This window comes from Rhea americana, unplaced genomic scaffold (assembly GCF_003343005.1).
Source record: "Rhea americana isolate MKP2758 unplaced genomic scaffold, rheAme1 scaffold_102, whole genome shotgun sequence".
Lineage (NCBI taxonomy): Eukaryota > Metazoa > Chordata > Aves > Rheiformes > Rheidae > Rhea > Rhea americana.
The window spans coordinates 530,865-545,767 of record NW_028185062.1 but is presented as its reverse complement, the minus strand read 5'-3'; the positions used below and the strand labels follow the sequence as shown (position 1 = coordinate 545,767).

General features: G+C 36.8%; 1 protein-coding gene across 1 annotated transcript in view; it reads right to left on the bottom strand.

Annotated features, from left to right (window-relative positions):
• MYBPC3 (myosin binding protein C3) overlaps positions 1-14,903 on the bottom strand; it is a 64,530-nt gene that overhangs the window by 21,627 nt on the left and 28,000 nt on the right. Inside the window, exons 16-24 of the mRNA XM_085305830.1 lie at positions 11,328-11,494; positions 10,760-10,925; positions 9,709-9,815; positions 9,324-9,353; positions 9,029-9,165; positions 7,483-7,560; positions 6,145-6,304; positions 4,643-4,747; positions 1,623-1,811 (exon numbers count right to left, since the gene is read on the bottom strand). Coding sequence (XP_085161956.1) covers positions 1,623-1,811; positions 4,643-4,747; positions 6,145-6,304; positions 7,483-7,560; positions 9,029-9,165; positions 9,324-9,353; positions 9,709-9,815; positions 10,760-10,925; positions 11,328-11,494 — 1,139 coding nt within the window. The remainder of the gene's footprint in view (positions 1-1,622; positions 1,812-4,642; positions 4,748-6,144; positions 6,305-7,482; positions 7,561-9,028; positions 9,166-9,323; positions 9,354-9,708; positions 9,816-10,759; positions 10,926-11,327; positions 11,495-14,903) is intronic.

Below are 14,903 nucleotides of genomic sequence, written 5' to 3'. Positions count from 1 at the left end.
CCACGTTTTCCTCTAACATTGTTGAAAATGACCAAAAGTTGTGACTACTTATTTATAAAGCATTAGATCCATTTTGTGCGTTTGTAATAGAGACGTAAATGAGAAAAATATTTTGGAACCAAAAAAATCACTTTTTTTTTTTTGCATATAGCTATTTTGTATCTTTTGAGAAGAGGAGTCTCCTCACTCTTTTTAAATTCCATAGTTCAAAAGGGCCACCAGCCCTTCTTACACATGACTTGATAACTAATTTAAAAAATAAACAAGAAAAGCCCTTACTAGAGAATCCCAAAGCACAAGTATGTGTAAATGCTACTGTCACATCATTGATTCCAAAAAAACTAACGAAAAGATAACTTGTTCAAAGTAATATTTGGAATGACTGGAACATAACATTTAGTTTTTGTGGTATGCAAACAATGGTGTTAAAGAAATATATGTTTGACACACTGTATGTGTATAAATATATATTCTAAACAACATTTTTGAATATACTTAACAGATTTTACATATTAGAAATATTTCATATACAATGTAAGTAAAATACAGTTTTATAAACTGTGCCACTCGTGGAGACTGATCTTAGTTCCTGAAATTATTACAAAAAAATGTATCACCCAGTTTTATTTTTGTAGCTATGTCAAATTTTTTCATACTGAAATTGAAGCAAGGACTGTTAGCCACATACAGGAGGCAAAAGTAGTTGTGTGCATACACAACCGCAGAGTACACATTCAAAACCCCAAACCTCTTCTTTGAAGCAATAGTGTGAACTTAATCCTTAATCAAGTAATTCTCTGCCTATCCCATGAAAACTTTGGACCTTTTGGTTCAGTAGCTCCTCTGGATGGCTCCTGTTTGCCCTCTTTTGTTGCAGACCAGCTGTTGGGTGTTTGAAATCCACGATTAGCAGTCCCTTCTTGCAGTTTATCCTTTCCTTCTGACTTGTTCACTGCATCATCTGCTTTTACATTATCTCCTTCCACAGGCTGTCCACCTTCACTGATATTTGTAGATTTGGCAACTCTAGTCATTTTAATCTCCAGCTATTTGTATTTTTGTGGCTCTTCTTTTTAAAGCTCCTAGCAGGCAGGCTTCCTGAGGACTCTTTCGGTTTGCTCCTAGCTCAGGAGCTATGAGAGACACTGACCACTATGATGGGAAGGATTATTTATAGAAAACCATTCCTCAAATATTTTCTTAATCAGCTATCCTTTTAGCTGTGGAGGGGGCCAGGATTAAGAGAGTACTGGGTGGGATATTGTGATATTTGCACCCATAAGGGAATGGGGGAAGCTGAGAGGGACAGGGAAATTTCTGTCAATTAGTTCCCCTCATTTCCAGACCCGGCTTGACTCTCACACTTCTAATTATAACAACTAGAAATTCATCAGCAATTTCATGAAACTAGAACCTCTGTGCTTCTCACGAAGGGGAATGAGAGATGGGAAAGAGGAACATGACAAATGAAAAGCTTGGTTAATACCGAATATAGAGATGGGCAGCAGCATCATTTTTTAACATACTCATTTTGGGTATACGTACAGTTGAAGTCAGGAAGTGAAAATTGTCCTGTCTCTGTTTTGTCCTAGCAATAATATACAATATGTGGTAAAACTCACCAATTGGCATGAAGGGTTGTGAGGCAGGGCTTGGCCGGGACATGCCAATAGAATTCACAGCATAAATCCGCATCTCATACACTACTCCTTCAATCATTCGCTTGGCTTCATAGGAGAGCTCTTTTAAAAGGTCAAAATTCAGTCTCATCCATCGATAGCTCTTCTTCTTCTTCCTCTCCAAAATGTAGCCTGGAAAGAATATTGCTTATGGTGTAAAAGAATTGCAATTATTTCACACACAGGAGAAGATAAAGTCACCTTTCTTCCATATCAAGAAAGAGCCAAGTATGATCCAGAATTATTGCACATAACTGAATTGTATGAAGCTTTGGTATTTTCCTCCAGTTTCCTCTTGTATTTTTTTCTTGCTATGTGACATTCTTGCATGAACAATTATACTTTTCATAGTGGAACCCATTTGAAATAGTCTTCCAGTGTCTGTTATTAGGTTTTAAGTATATTTTACATGTTATACAATAGTGTTACTCTAGATGCTTGCAAAATAGAGATACTAGTTGAACTGATATAAATCTTATCTGGTCTAAGTGCTGTCATTCACTCCTAATGGCAGAGAAATGAATGACACCCAGCAGTTCATCAGAAGGCCCTTATAGTGAAGCAGAAATTGCCTTAAATTGTGTTAGATAAGACATAAAGTTAAAAATATAATTTATTTCTTACATTCAGTTGCAACTCACTATTCTTACTATTGACTAATATAATCAATCCCAATGCAAAAAATCAGCCAGAAGAACAGTTTGACACTCCATTTCATTTTTTTTGAAATGAGTTATCACACAGAACTTATGCTAGGTATCTCTGTCCATGCCTAAGTGCTGGCATCACGGAGTGCTCCCCAGAACTGAGCCTAGACCCCTGCTGTTCTTCAGGCCTGGAGCAGAGTGGGTCCTGGACATGCACCATTTTTCTTGCTCTGGTTTCCGTGGGAAGGAAAGTAAATCTGCGTGATTACGGAGACCCAGGGTATTGGGATGCAAAGCAGAACATATCTGTAGTATAGCTTCATGAAGTCTAGTACTAGAGTCTAGGTCCAGGTACATAGTGCTAGTCCCCCCCMCACACACACACTGTACAGCAGTCCCCCTACTTCTTCGTCGTGCATAGCCTTTTCCACAGCACTACGTTATTTTTCAAAATGACGAAGCCAGGCTAGGTTATCAGTTTTAAACATAAACTGCTCTTCTCTCCACACTGGAAACATTGTCTGTGATTCTTGATCTTTAATATGGAGGATAGGAAAAGTTTGTATTACGCTATTTTCCAGTGACCTGCTACTGATGATATGCTTGCATGTGATGCTTGTAGACTTCTTTTAAACAGATTTGTTTTGAAACATCAGAATCATCAGGAATTGCATGGTGAATTAGTGTAAATCACTATTCACTGTATGTATGTCATTCATGTATGATATGCTTATCTCTGCACCTAGTCCTCAAAGGATGTAAATCTGTAGTAATGATTTGCTAAGGTAATATAGATCTATAGCAAACAAATCATTAAGGCTTGTGAATTGAACTCTGTAGATCCGTGATCTAATCCCTGCTTTTGACAAAGGTTGCCTCTGTCAAACTTGCAGGTATCTCTTTGGTATTCCTGAGCAGTATGGTTTGCACTTACAGGATCTAAAGGGAGGTAGACAATGATAGGTAGAGTTGCTGACATGCTATAGGTACAGATATCCTACATCAACCTTTCCTGTCTATATTGAATTTCAGGAAGAGCATGGGTATCCAAAGAATGTTTTGGGAAGTGGATGGCAAAAGTTCCTTTGAGCTGACAGGTTGTATCGTTGCTTCTATGCAGAAAGTTCGTCCTAGCTTGCATTTGTCTTACCTCCCCCTCCCCCCAATCTCTTTAGCATGCTTTTATAGCTTTGTTTGAATGGATAGCACAACATCTTGGCTATTGTTCATATACTTCATTCTATTTTATTCTACTACTCTATTTTATTCTATTGACATTAACAAAATCATACCTTGATGTTTTCCAAATTGTGTGTGTTTTCTAAACCTTTCAAAACRTGTGTGCCCCAACAACTAGAAACAGCCAAATTATGGGCTTTGCCTTGTCAAAGTACATTGGGAAGTTCTGGCTGTGGTAACACAACAGCTATTGATACATAGCTTAGTACGTTATAATTTATTAATTTCTTGCTTGCTTCCTCTCAGAACAGATGAAACCACAAAGGAGTGGCCCAGCAGTATCCTGCTAATTCCTGCACAGATAACTTCTATTGAATTAGATAAGGTTACTGGATTTGGAGTCTAGAGGATTTTTTCCCTGAAATTGGCCAAGACCTTGCCTTATATATATATATTTTTTCCTTCCTGGGATTCCAGGCAGTTTTATTTAAGAAATATCATGCTCCCTTGATATTTATCACAGTATTGGCAATATTCTTGATCTTCTCTGTTCATTTTCTGTACCAGATGATATTTTTGGCCTCTAGTACAGATTTTAAGGTCATAAAAGAGATTGAGAAATGTTTTGTGACCTGTGGTATGTGGTTGGTTTGGGATGAAGTGGAATTATGAAGTAGTCTTCTAAAGGAAACATGCATTGTAGAGACTGCAGAAGACTAGAATTGATGACTAAAGTGGCCATTTCTCCATTTCAGTATTCCTAAGCAAGTTCAAAGGCCTGTACCCAGTCCTAAAATTTCAGTCTTGAAAGGGAATACTTAACTTTAGTTACTTTTGGCGTCATCTGCTGCTTTGATACTTCCTATTTATTTTGGTACTTTTATCTAAGGGGAGAATTAACTCAGTTGCTGAAATATTTCTCTAATTTGAATGGAACAGGTAGGGGGCACTCTCTCYCTAAAATTGAAGGGTAAGAATATAAACAGTTTTGAAGGATTGATGTCTTAGAGCAGTTAGTTTCTGAAGGTCACCCTTCCTAGAGTAAATAAACTTATCAAGTCATTTTGAATCATTTTAAAGGTGCAACAAAAAATACAAGTGAGACTGCTGAGGACTTTGTATTTTAGTACTTCTTACCAAGCACTGGTTGCCCACCATCATATTTGGGGGGTTGCCACTGCACAGTACAGTAATCTTCTCCAATGTTGCTGATCTTGGGGGCTTCTGGAGGGTCAGGAACATCTGAAGAATATGTGAGAATGAATGCATTGAAATATTTTTTATTTAACATTTTTCCATATGGAATATCTAAATGGTCTCTTTAAAAAGAAATTAGATACCCTGAGGAATTTCCTAGTCAGCAGTATTAAAGACAGGACTTTTTCATCACCATGGTGCTTCTAAAGTGATGGTGCAGATTTGTCAGACTGCAACAGTAGATATACTATAAAATTAATTAYTTAGTCCAGAGCTAATGCTGCTCTCTGATACTTCCAAATTAGGTTGCTTTTCTTTACATAGTATTTGATTTTTCATATCTCTTGTTCTTCTCAGACATAGCCACCTCTTTGTAAAATGYAAGCTAATCAGCTCTATAATAATAGGGATAATTGGGATCCATTCATTCATGACGGACATGTATTTATGCTACAAATCAAAAAACAGCAACAACAAAAACAGAGCCCAAATTAGTGAGAGACAACACTCATATTTCTTTCTATGTGGAGAGATCTTTTGCAATAAGTGAGTCCTATCTGAATTTTATCTAATGAGAAATAAAGTTTGACACGATGCTCATGGATCTTTTACCTAATACCGTAGGGCAAAACTGTTGAGTATTTTAGAAAACAGCTCCACCTGTCCTCCAGGCAAATGAGAAGCCACAATTCACACTTGTTAGTAATTTGTTCTCAAATCTGTAACCAGAGGCTCRCTCCAGGGCTTACTACTTTGCCTAGAACAAACTTTATATATAGTATAATGGGTGCATGTCTCACACACTTTGTTACTTATGGAGATATCTGTAATAAATATATCCCGATTTAAGATTTATAAAACATGAAAACAAACTTAGTATTCATCTTCATGACTTCAAAAAGCAGTGAATTCCAAATTGTAATACTGTAGGTGAAAAGAATTTTCTTACATCATTTCTAAGTTTGTTCATAACCTAACCTTTTGTTGTACATGTGGCAGAATATAAAGATGTTAAATCCTATGAAAAAATTTATTAAAATTATTGACTCAAAATTACATTCCCCTCCCCCTCCTCTGTGACTCACAGTTACAATATATTTATCTTATGTCAGAAACATTATATAACTCTTTATTCCATTAACCATTTACTACTTAAAAATGAAGTCATCTTTGTTTAAAAATAAAGCACAGCAACAAAATGACAAGAAGTCATTTCTTATCACAGACTAGCACGAAGAATACTCTTCAGAAGGGAATATTGTATATAAATGATAGAATCCCCTGAAACTGGAAAAATATCAAAAGAAGGTATATGGATTTATACTGGGAGTTGCTCTCTTTCCTTTTCACACAACAGGCACCTTGCTTCAGTTTTAGAGGTGATTGAATTCCAGTGAACTCGAGAGATTTTCATGGCTTATTTATTTCCTTCCTTCACTTACCAATAACTTTGACTGTGATGTCAGCCTTATCTTCTCCCACTGGATTCTTAACTATAACCCTGTATACTCCCTCGTCCTCCTTTTCTGCTCCTTCAATGATGAAGACACAGTGGTCTTCATGCATCTCCACGCGAACTCTGCCTTCAGATTCGAACAGAAGCTGTGGGCAGAGAAAGTAACAGGTTAAGTCATTTTAAGCTGTGCTAGGGACAGTATGATGAACCTGCATGTAACTAGTGATAAACTTCATAGCAGTATTACTGAAATTATTCAAAAGCTATAAATACAGTAGTTCAGGTTCTATTTATATCTAAAAGATGTAATATATTAACCACAGGGCTCAGAGAAAGTAAATGACTTTGGGGAAAATTGTCTTTGAAAGTCTTCAGGACCTTAAGTTCATTGATAATTACACATTTTTAGTTACATGTCAAAGAAGTTACTGAGTACTTCTGCAAATTCCTACATGGGATGACTGCTGTTATTAGTAGAGTTTCATGGATAACAACTGGCTGCTAGATAAATGCAGGAAGTTTTGCAAATTCAATTTCAAATGGTTGAGAACAGTATATATATTTGGCATCAGCTAACGCTGATTTGGATGATTTATCAATACAATTAACCATATTTCTTTGTAACTGTTCATGGCAGCAGTGTGATTTCTATCACTCAAGACTGTTATGTAGGTTCTTGTTTTTTCTACTCCCCTTTGAGCTAAGAGGTCTCAACAGAATCGCCAGTACTTTGCTGTGTTTATAGTGCCCTTCTTTCTTCTTTATCTGCCCTTGTATTTTTAGACTTGGAATAGGAACCACTCCAAACATATGTATAACAAGTACAACAGAATCCTAACTCTGGTAAACACGCCTGTGTATTGCTGCATAATCAGCTGTAAACTACTTTTGTCTCTGCAAAAATAAAAAAATATGTATCATAAAAGGAGCTTGTTGGAAAACCATTCATCTTCTCCTACATACATAACATACTCTCTTGACCTGTTACCATCTTTACCTGTGTCCTCTGTGATTTTGTCCAAGATTCACAAATACATTAAAAAAAACTATTTTGAGTCTTTATAATACAGCCACCAAAGGACAGTGATTAGAGCAAAACTTTATCAATGAGTATCTAACTCTGAAATTACTCACCAGATTTCTTGTGCCTGGTCAATGTGCTTGATAATAGCCATTGTGAGGCTGGATATTGGGCTTGATGTGATATTTACTTGATCGGTTTTAATATCTACCAACTTTTATTTTATTTTCTTCTGAATAGGACCATTTAACTGGAAAAAAACTAAACATATTTGCGTGTCTGCATAAATAATAAAGAGCTTACCTTACTATCAGTATTTAAATCACTGCTGTTTTCTGAGAGAATYGTGGAATCATCATTGCTTAGGACGAGGTCACTTTTCTATATAAGCAAAGAAACCACAGAAAGTCAGCTAAATCTTACTGAGCAGAGCAGTAAAGTTGTTTCTGCAAGACAGAGGAGAAGAATAAATAGGTATGTTGTGGGGGCTTGAATACAGAGTGAAGAGTGAAGGGCTAATGMGAGCAAGCAGTGCTGGGCAGGAAATCAACCAATATGAAATCAAAAAGCAGAAATGGAAATAGAGTTATCAGTGCAGTGAACTAAAGGAAGCATAAATCAGCAAAAACAAATTTACAGCTTCATAAACAAAGATGCCTGACTTCCTTGCAGAATTGTAACTAGCTATGAATCTGTGTCCTGTGGTAGCAGAGTTACTGACTTTGTGCAACTACAGAAACAAAGATTATTTCTTTCTGTAATAATGGAATTAAGTCTATGAAGAAGTTTTAATGCTCAGAAATGCAGTCAGATCTGTAACACGTGTCAAACAAAATATTTCATTAATATATTTTATTCTTCCTTCAAATCAAGCCTGTTTTCTTTCCCTCATCCTTCAGATCTCATGGCTAAAATAATAAGATGTAAGATTTGTCTGAAAACCAAAAATTTTACATGACAGTCAGAAAAGCGTTTTTCGAGAGTCAGGCAAGTGTTTTGCATTTGTTTCCATACCAATTCTGCATTGCAAGAGGAAGTCTTAAAGTGTTACTAAATATGCTCACCTGAACAACGAATGCTCCAGAATCATGAGGAAATGAAGTTGGAGAAGTAAATACAGTTGGCCATCTTATTTTTCTGTATCTATTCATTTTTTCATGCTATCCATGGAAAGTGTAATGATGCTGTAGAATCTTATGCAAGTTGTTTCTGTGTTTTGTGCTAGTTAAAGCTAGTTAGAGCACGCGGCTGATGAGGAGTCGGGGTGCTTTGAGATTGCCAGAAAGGAAGTTCTCCTTGCTCTAGCTGGTAATTCTTTTCTTTGATGTTTTACAGTTACTCTGATAAGGTGAATAGAAGTGTCCTCTAAGTTTTCGGTATACTAGAGTTTTACCCTTCAGGCCCAGTGGTCTGTTAAGAATAATATTTCTTCACAAACTATAGAAAAGCCCTTGGGAAAAAATGAAAGAAACTGCCATCTCCAGAATATATTCATCCTCTCATCTCCTGAGGATTCCATWATTATGAAGCAGAAATAGAATAAACCTGTGAGATCCTTCTGTCTGAATGTATGTGTATCTACTATTCATTCCCTACTTTTGGAAGGGACAAAAAAGGGAACAATTCAGAAAAAAGCCAATTCAAGACGGCTCCTGCACAAACAGTTAAATCTCACAGATTTCCTAGCTGCATTGCAGCTTTTTAWTTTTTTTTAATTGAGTTTTAAAACTATTTTTAAATGGAGATGAAATACTGGTAGATAAGAATTGTAAATCTAAGTTAGATTTGAGGAAAAAAAAATCCTGTTGCGACTTTCTTGCCTCAGCTTTTGTGTCAGACTACACATTACCTTGTTTACTTTCTGCCAGATGACAGTAGGTGTTGGATCTCCTGATATGGGAACATCCAATCTCAATTTGTTCCCAGCCACCACGACAATAGTGTCAGGGGACTGGCCCAGACAGTCAAGGTGGATTTTGGGAGGTTCTAGAGCAAAGGCAAAGAAAATAAATTTTAAATATGGTTTGCATGTTTTGTATGAAAAGAAGCGAATACTCATGCATTACACTAAAAATGAAAATATTCTGTATTTTTTGCTATTGGAAATGTGTTTATTTGCATATAAAATAATGACTTGTTCTTACCTTCTCTTGGTACAAAATCAATCTTGACCTCTGGGGGGACAAAAAAGGGTGTGGGGGAGAAATAGATATGAAAACTGAGAATTTCTGTTTCATCTGCCCCTAAAATAATTTTTAAATTGTTCAATCATTAACTATATATGATAGATAATGGATATAAATGAAGCACATAGTGCATCAAAATCARCAGATGAATGCAATGAACTGGGAGACAGACTTTGTAAAATAATATAATAATAACAACACAAAATATCAGACAAAGAAATGTAATATGTCTGTCTTCCAGTATCAGAAATGGGATTCCCCATGTCCTTTTCTGGTGAAACCATGGTTAGTTCCATCTTTTTGCCCCTCTGGAATTCCCATTATATATTCTAAGATAACTCACCCAAAAACTGAAGCTTGGCAGAAAGGTTGTAAGCAAATCCCTTGGGGATGAAGGAATAGTCAGCCTCATCACCTGGTGTTACATCCTCAATAGTTAGCTTATGGATTCTGGAAAACAGGAACAAATATGTTCGATTCCATTACGTTTCCAGGAGAAAAAGGGCTATTCCAAGAGATGCTGTGTGGGCTATACTTTATGGAGAGACATTACAGTTTTGTCCCCCCTTTCCGCAACATCAAGTCAATAATCACTAGGGCTATGGACAGTGCTACTTTTAATAATCGAGTTGATCTCACTGTAATGTCTATGAGTGTATTTTTCTTGCCAAGAGAGATGCATTATGCTTCAAAGCTGAGCTAGCTTGAATACAGGAAGCAGTTTGTCTGCTTTAGCCCAGTCCCTTACCATTAGACAGGTTATTGTAACTGAGCTTACAGTTTAATCAGGTTGTAAACAAAGGAAACTCTGTGAAAAACAAGCCAAAGAATGATGCTCCATCCCTCTATTATTGTAAATTTAGAACAGAATACAGAAAAAAGAGTACCAAGGAAGAGTTTATATAATAGATGTAATCCCTGTGTACTGTATGAATCTTCTGTGTGTCAATTTACAATAATACTAGGCTTCTAAGGAACTTGAACACTATACATACACTGTACATACATGAAAATTTATTTTAAAAAACAGTTTTTGTAAAGGGGCTTACGCGTAAGTGCTGTCTTGATTTTATTAACTACTGCTGCTAATTTTAAAGTTATCAGCAATATATTTTCTAGGTGATTTCAATACGAAAAAAGCTTGAAATCCAAGTGAAAACTGAGGATGAATTCTGCTAACATACCACTGATATTATACACACAAAATGTACCAGTACAGAAAGACTCCAGAGATATCAACACAAAGTTGCATCTATATGTTGATTGTGTATGACTTAGCTCTAACTGGAGCCGAGACAAAATCTAGTTTTATATTCCTGTCCCATGGTATAACAACTTTTGTATTTTGTAATGCAATACCTAAACCTGTACATGCTTTCTGAAACATGACTGACCTGCCAATATGAGAGATCTTTATCCTTTCATCTGGAACCACCTCCTTTCCATTTTTCAACCAGATTCCTTTCACATTTTCATCAGAAACTTCACACTTGAAGACTGCTTGGTCACGTGCCTTTACTGTCAGATCCGCAATACTCTGGTAAACTTCCAGCTTTTTCTCTGATGTTGTGGGAATAATTGATATATACATCAACAAATCAGAATAGATCTGTAAAGTGAACAGCTGGTATGACTTTACTGAGCAGAAAAACCTGGGGCTGAGCTTAAACAGCTAGGGCTGTTTGTGGAAAGGTGAAATGTGAAGGGAAATCCACAGCATACAGTGCTTTAACAGGACCGGTTAAGGCTAAACACCTGTTTYTGTTGGGGTATCTGTTACATCCGGCACATGAGTCTGAGCTCTCCTTGAGGCCTGTATGATGAACCCTTTTGCCATTTATTAAATCGTCTTTTTCCTTGGTATAAGGAGTATCCTACCCCTGTGCACTAGCGTGGAGAAGGTTACCTTTAGCTTGCTTTCCTTTTTAGCTTCCCTGCTACCGTGATATTACCAATGCCTACCTTGTACAATTAGTTCTGCGACTGATTGCCCACCATTTGTCTTCACAGTGTAGTGTCCACTGTCCTCCTTGGTTGACTCATTAATAATTAGATACTGCTTTTTTCCATCTTTCTTAAATCGATATTTGAATGTTTCTTCCCGTGTCAGCTCAATTCCATCTTTTTCCCTGCAATGCCAAATAATGTTGAGTCATTTTTCTGTAAACTTCAAGCTCTCTCTTCAGGGTGGAAGAGGAGGATTAAGAGTCAGCTCAGTGTTGCGAGAGATGAGAAGACACAATCTTTGATCATAGTATTTCAGGTTAGAAAAAAAGAGACCATTTCACAAATGTCAGTGGAACCAGAGTTGCTAGGCAGCAGAATCCTACTAGCTTGCTAATTATTTTTCCACTAGATATTTGACTTCTAGTTCAAGAGAGTTCATTCAAAAATAATTACTTGATTGTTATTATTTATATGCTAGAGATACAGAGTAGGTTAAATACTGCGCAAGATGCAGCGATGATAAGAAAACTGGCCAGCAATGAATGTATTCTCTTAAGAGGTGCCATAAGGAAAACAGGACTTGCTGGAAAATGATTAAAAGTTTTAATATTCATGATGTGAATTGTTGTTGTTATAAATTCATGGTTTGTGGATGTCAGGAAAAAGTAAGATTTTAAATGGATTTAAATGAAGATTCATTTTGGATTTTTGTAGCCCTTTCCATTCAAGGATGTCGGTATTTTTAAGACATTACTAAATTAAGCTTCATCACCAGCCTGGGAGGAAATTTAATTATTGCAATTTCCGGTCATTATGGAGGGAACCAAGCAGAGAGAATTCAAGCTATTTAGTCAAGGTCACACAGAAATATATATGACTTTATACAGCTCTCTCCTCTGTAATCTGCAAATAACATAAACAAATTACAAGAAAATAACTTGAAATTTCTTCAACTATTCATTTTTAGCATTTATATTTTTCATTATTATTTGAATAATGTGTTCTCAGGATAGCAAATTGGAATGCTACTTAGGGACTCATTAAAACACTATAGCTCTAATCTCCAAGTAGATACATGCAAGGAAACATTTTGCCTATGTACATGTCTGCTGAAGTAAATCACAAGATCAAAGCTTTAAACAGAAGGCAAGAATCCTAAAATTTGTGATTCAGATTCACGTTCTGCAACTTTGTTTCAAATTCATTTCAGAATACCTGGAGTTTGTGCCCTCTAGTCATTCCTCAAAGCACAGCTTATTGCAATTTACAGTTGGTTTAAAAAAACACTGGCCTTCCTTCCAGATAACAGGATTACAACCCTAGCTAGGGAGGAAACGGTATGCTTGTAACAGCCACATGAAACAGAGTGCTTAGTGTTACRCCAGGATAATGTTTCCTCTGACTTCAAAGTGACAAGAGTCTGAGGCCATGTGCAAGGTGTTCCCTTAGGCTGATATTCTTGTGGATTGAGATCAGTTCAATGCACAAACCTTTGCTGAACTGCTGAGAATGGACTGTAATCCAAAAGATCAACATGCTGGTGAGACAAAAGTAGGCACATGCATTGTGGGCCGGTGCTCCAAAAATGAATTTATTTATTTATTTTCTGTTGATATGTTCTGATGAGGTTCTTTATTTATCTTTTGGTGATATGCTTTGACATGTTACTTATCAAAGATATTTGAATGTTTTGTTCATCCATTGATAACAAAGAGATTTACTGAAACCTTGTCTAAGTAATGAAAATAGATTATTTGCAGTGAGTAGTGTCTTAAATACCCAGGAAGAGAATAGCATATTTTACTTGTGTTGGTTTTAGCAACTAGCACATTGCTGATGCTCTGTATAATAAGGAGAGCATATGTAGAGGGATTTACTGACAGATAGTGGTATGGTAAACTGTAAACCTCAAGAGAGAACTTCCAGCTAGCTCCTGACATAAAATAACACATTGCTGCAGTGAAAAGTGAAAAACATCATGTAAAGTAATATAGCCCTGGGTAACTGGAGCAATGAAGCAAAGAGAACTGTGAATAAGAGGAGGATTCTATAGAACTACAGAAACATTGGTTGAAAGGAACTTCCATAGATCATCTAGTCCAACCTCACACTTGAAGCAGAATTAGACCAGTACTAGGTCAGCCATGTTTCTGTCTACCGAAGTCCTGAACATTTGCAAGATCAAAGATACATTCTCAACTTTGCCATTCTACCTCTGTTCTCTATCTGCAAATGATTTCCTATTTCCTGTATGTATCATAAGGATAAATTAGTTAGTATCTTCTGAGATACAACTGACATTGGCATGGTGTATTAACAGGAACACACAGGTTTATTATTGCTACATTACTATAGTTCAGTTAAAAATTTTCATTTGGAGCTGATTAGGTGGTATATCCAGCATCCAGAAATGGAAAAATCAAGTTCAGACTATATATTTCATTGCATTTTTTTTTCAAAAGTTGCATTATTTCCAAAACCATCTCAAGTTTAGAAATATCTGCTCCATAGCTCTGTGTAATAATCATGCAAGGTCTTCCAGGTGATCACAAGAACATTCTTTCCTGATTACAGTAAGAGACCCACATGATGAAGTCTCCAATCCCTAGTCTGATGGCGCTGTCTAGGAGGCAGGAAGCTTTATATTTGTCTTTGGCAAGTCACATATTTGCTCCTATTCATGTGCTTGTTAGTTCATCTTTCACTTTTAAAGGGCCCAAGAACTGTAACGGGTGCCTTGAGTTAGTGCCTGTTACTTGGYTTGAGCTGCTGAGACATATGTCTTAATGAGACATAAAAATGGAATTCTTTCTGCATACCATGTTTCATGTTTTCCCTGGATATTTACACTTTTCCCCCTTGTCCTTGCTGTCAAAGAACATTGATTGAGTCTCACATAATAAAAACAATGAAATACAGTGCATATCTGACTACTTAGTCTTCTGTTGCTATGCATTGAAGTCTTTCTCTACTGCATTTCAGGCAGAAACAGCTGCTGTTTTGCCTTTGTCAGGCCAAATGTCCATCCCACAGAGAGCAGTTCTGTGAGATGTATGGCAGTGGTTCAAAGGCATAGGATCAAAGTGTGGCAGCTGCACTGTGTTCTGAGGGGGGCAGATGCGGTTATCCCTGTCTCTTGTGACCAGGCATCTGTAAGCAGTCCTTGCACAACAGCGTGTGTGCACCCGTGGATGTGATTTTAATAGCCCATGCTCTGCATTAGCTATTGGGCTTTATTTAAATTCTCAGTTTCTTCCTCTGAGAGAGCAGATAAGAGAGTACTTTCCAGGAATGTAATGTGCATTGTGGGAATAGTTGATGACCATGTGGCTGAAGCTGTTAACAAGCACAAGAGGATTTCATCTGTTAGAGAAATTAAGTGAGAACAGTGTGCATAGGGACTGGTATGTGGGCAGTGCCTGCTGTGCCTGCCCAAGCAGTGTGAGCATTCGAGCTTCCCCTCCGCTGGAATACCAAACAAAATAGACTCAGTGGACTCAGTATTTGTCATTTGAATCCTGCTTGCTGCATATGCATAATGATTGGCTTTGCAGGATCATCATAATAGGTATGTTAAAATAAGTCAATGAC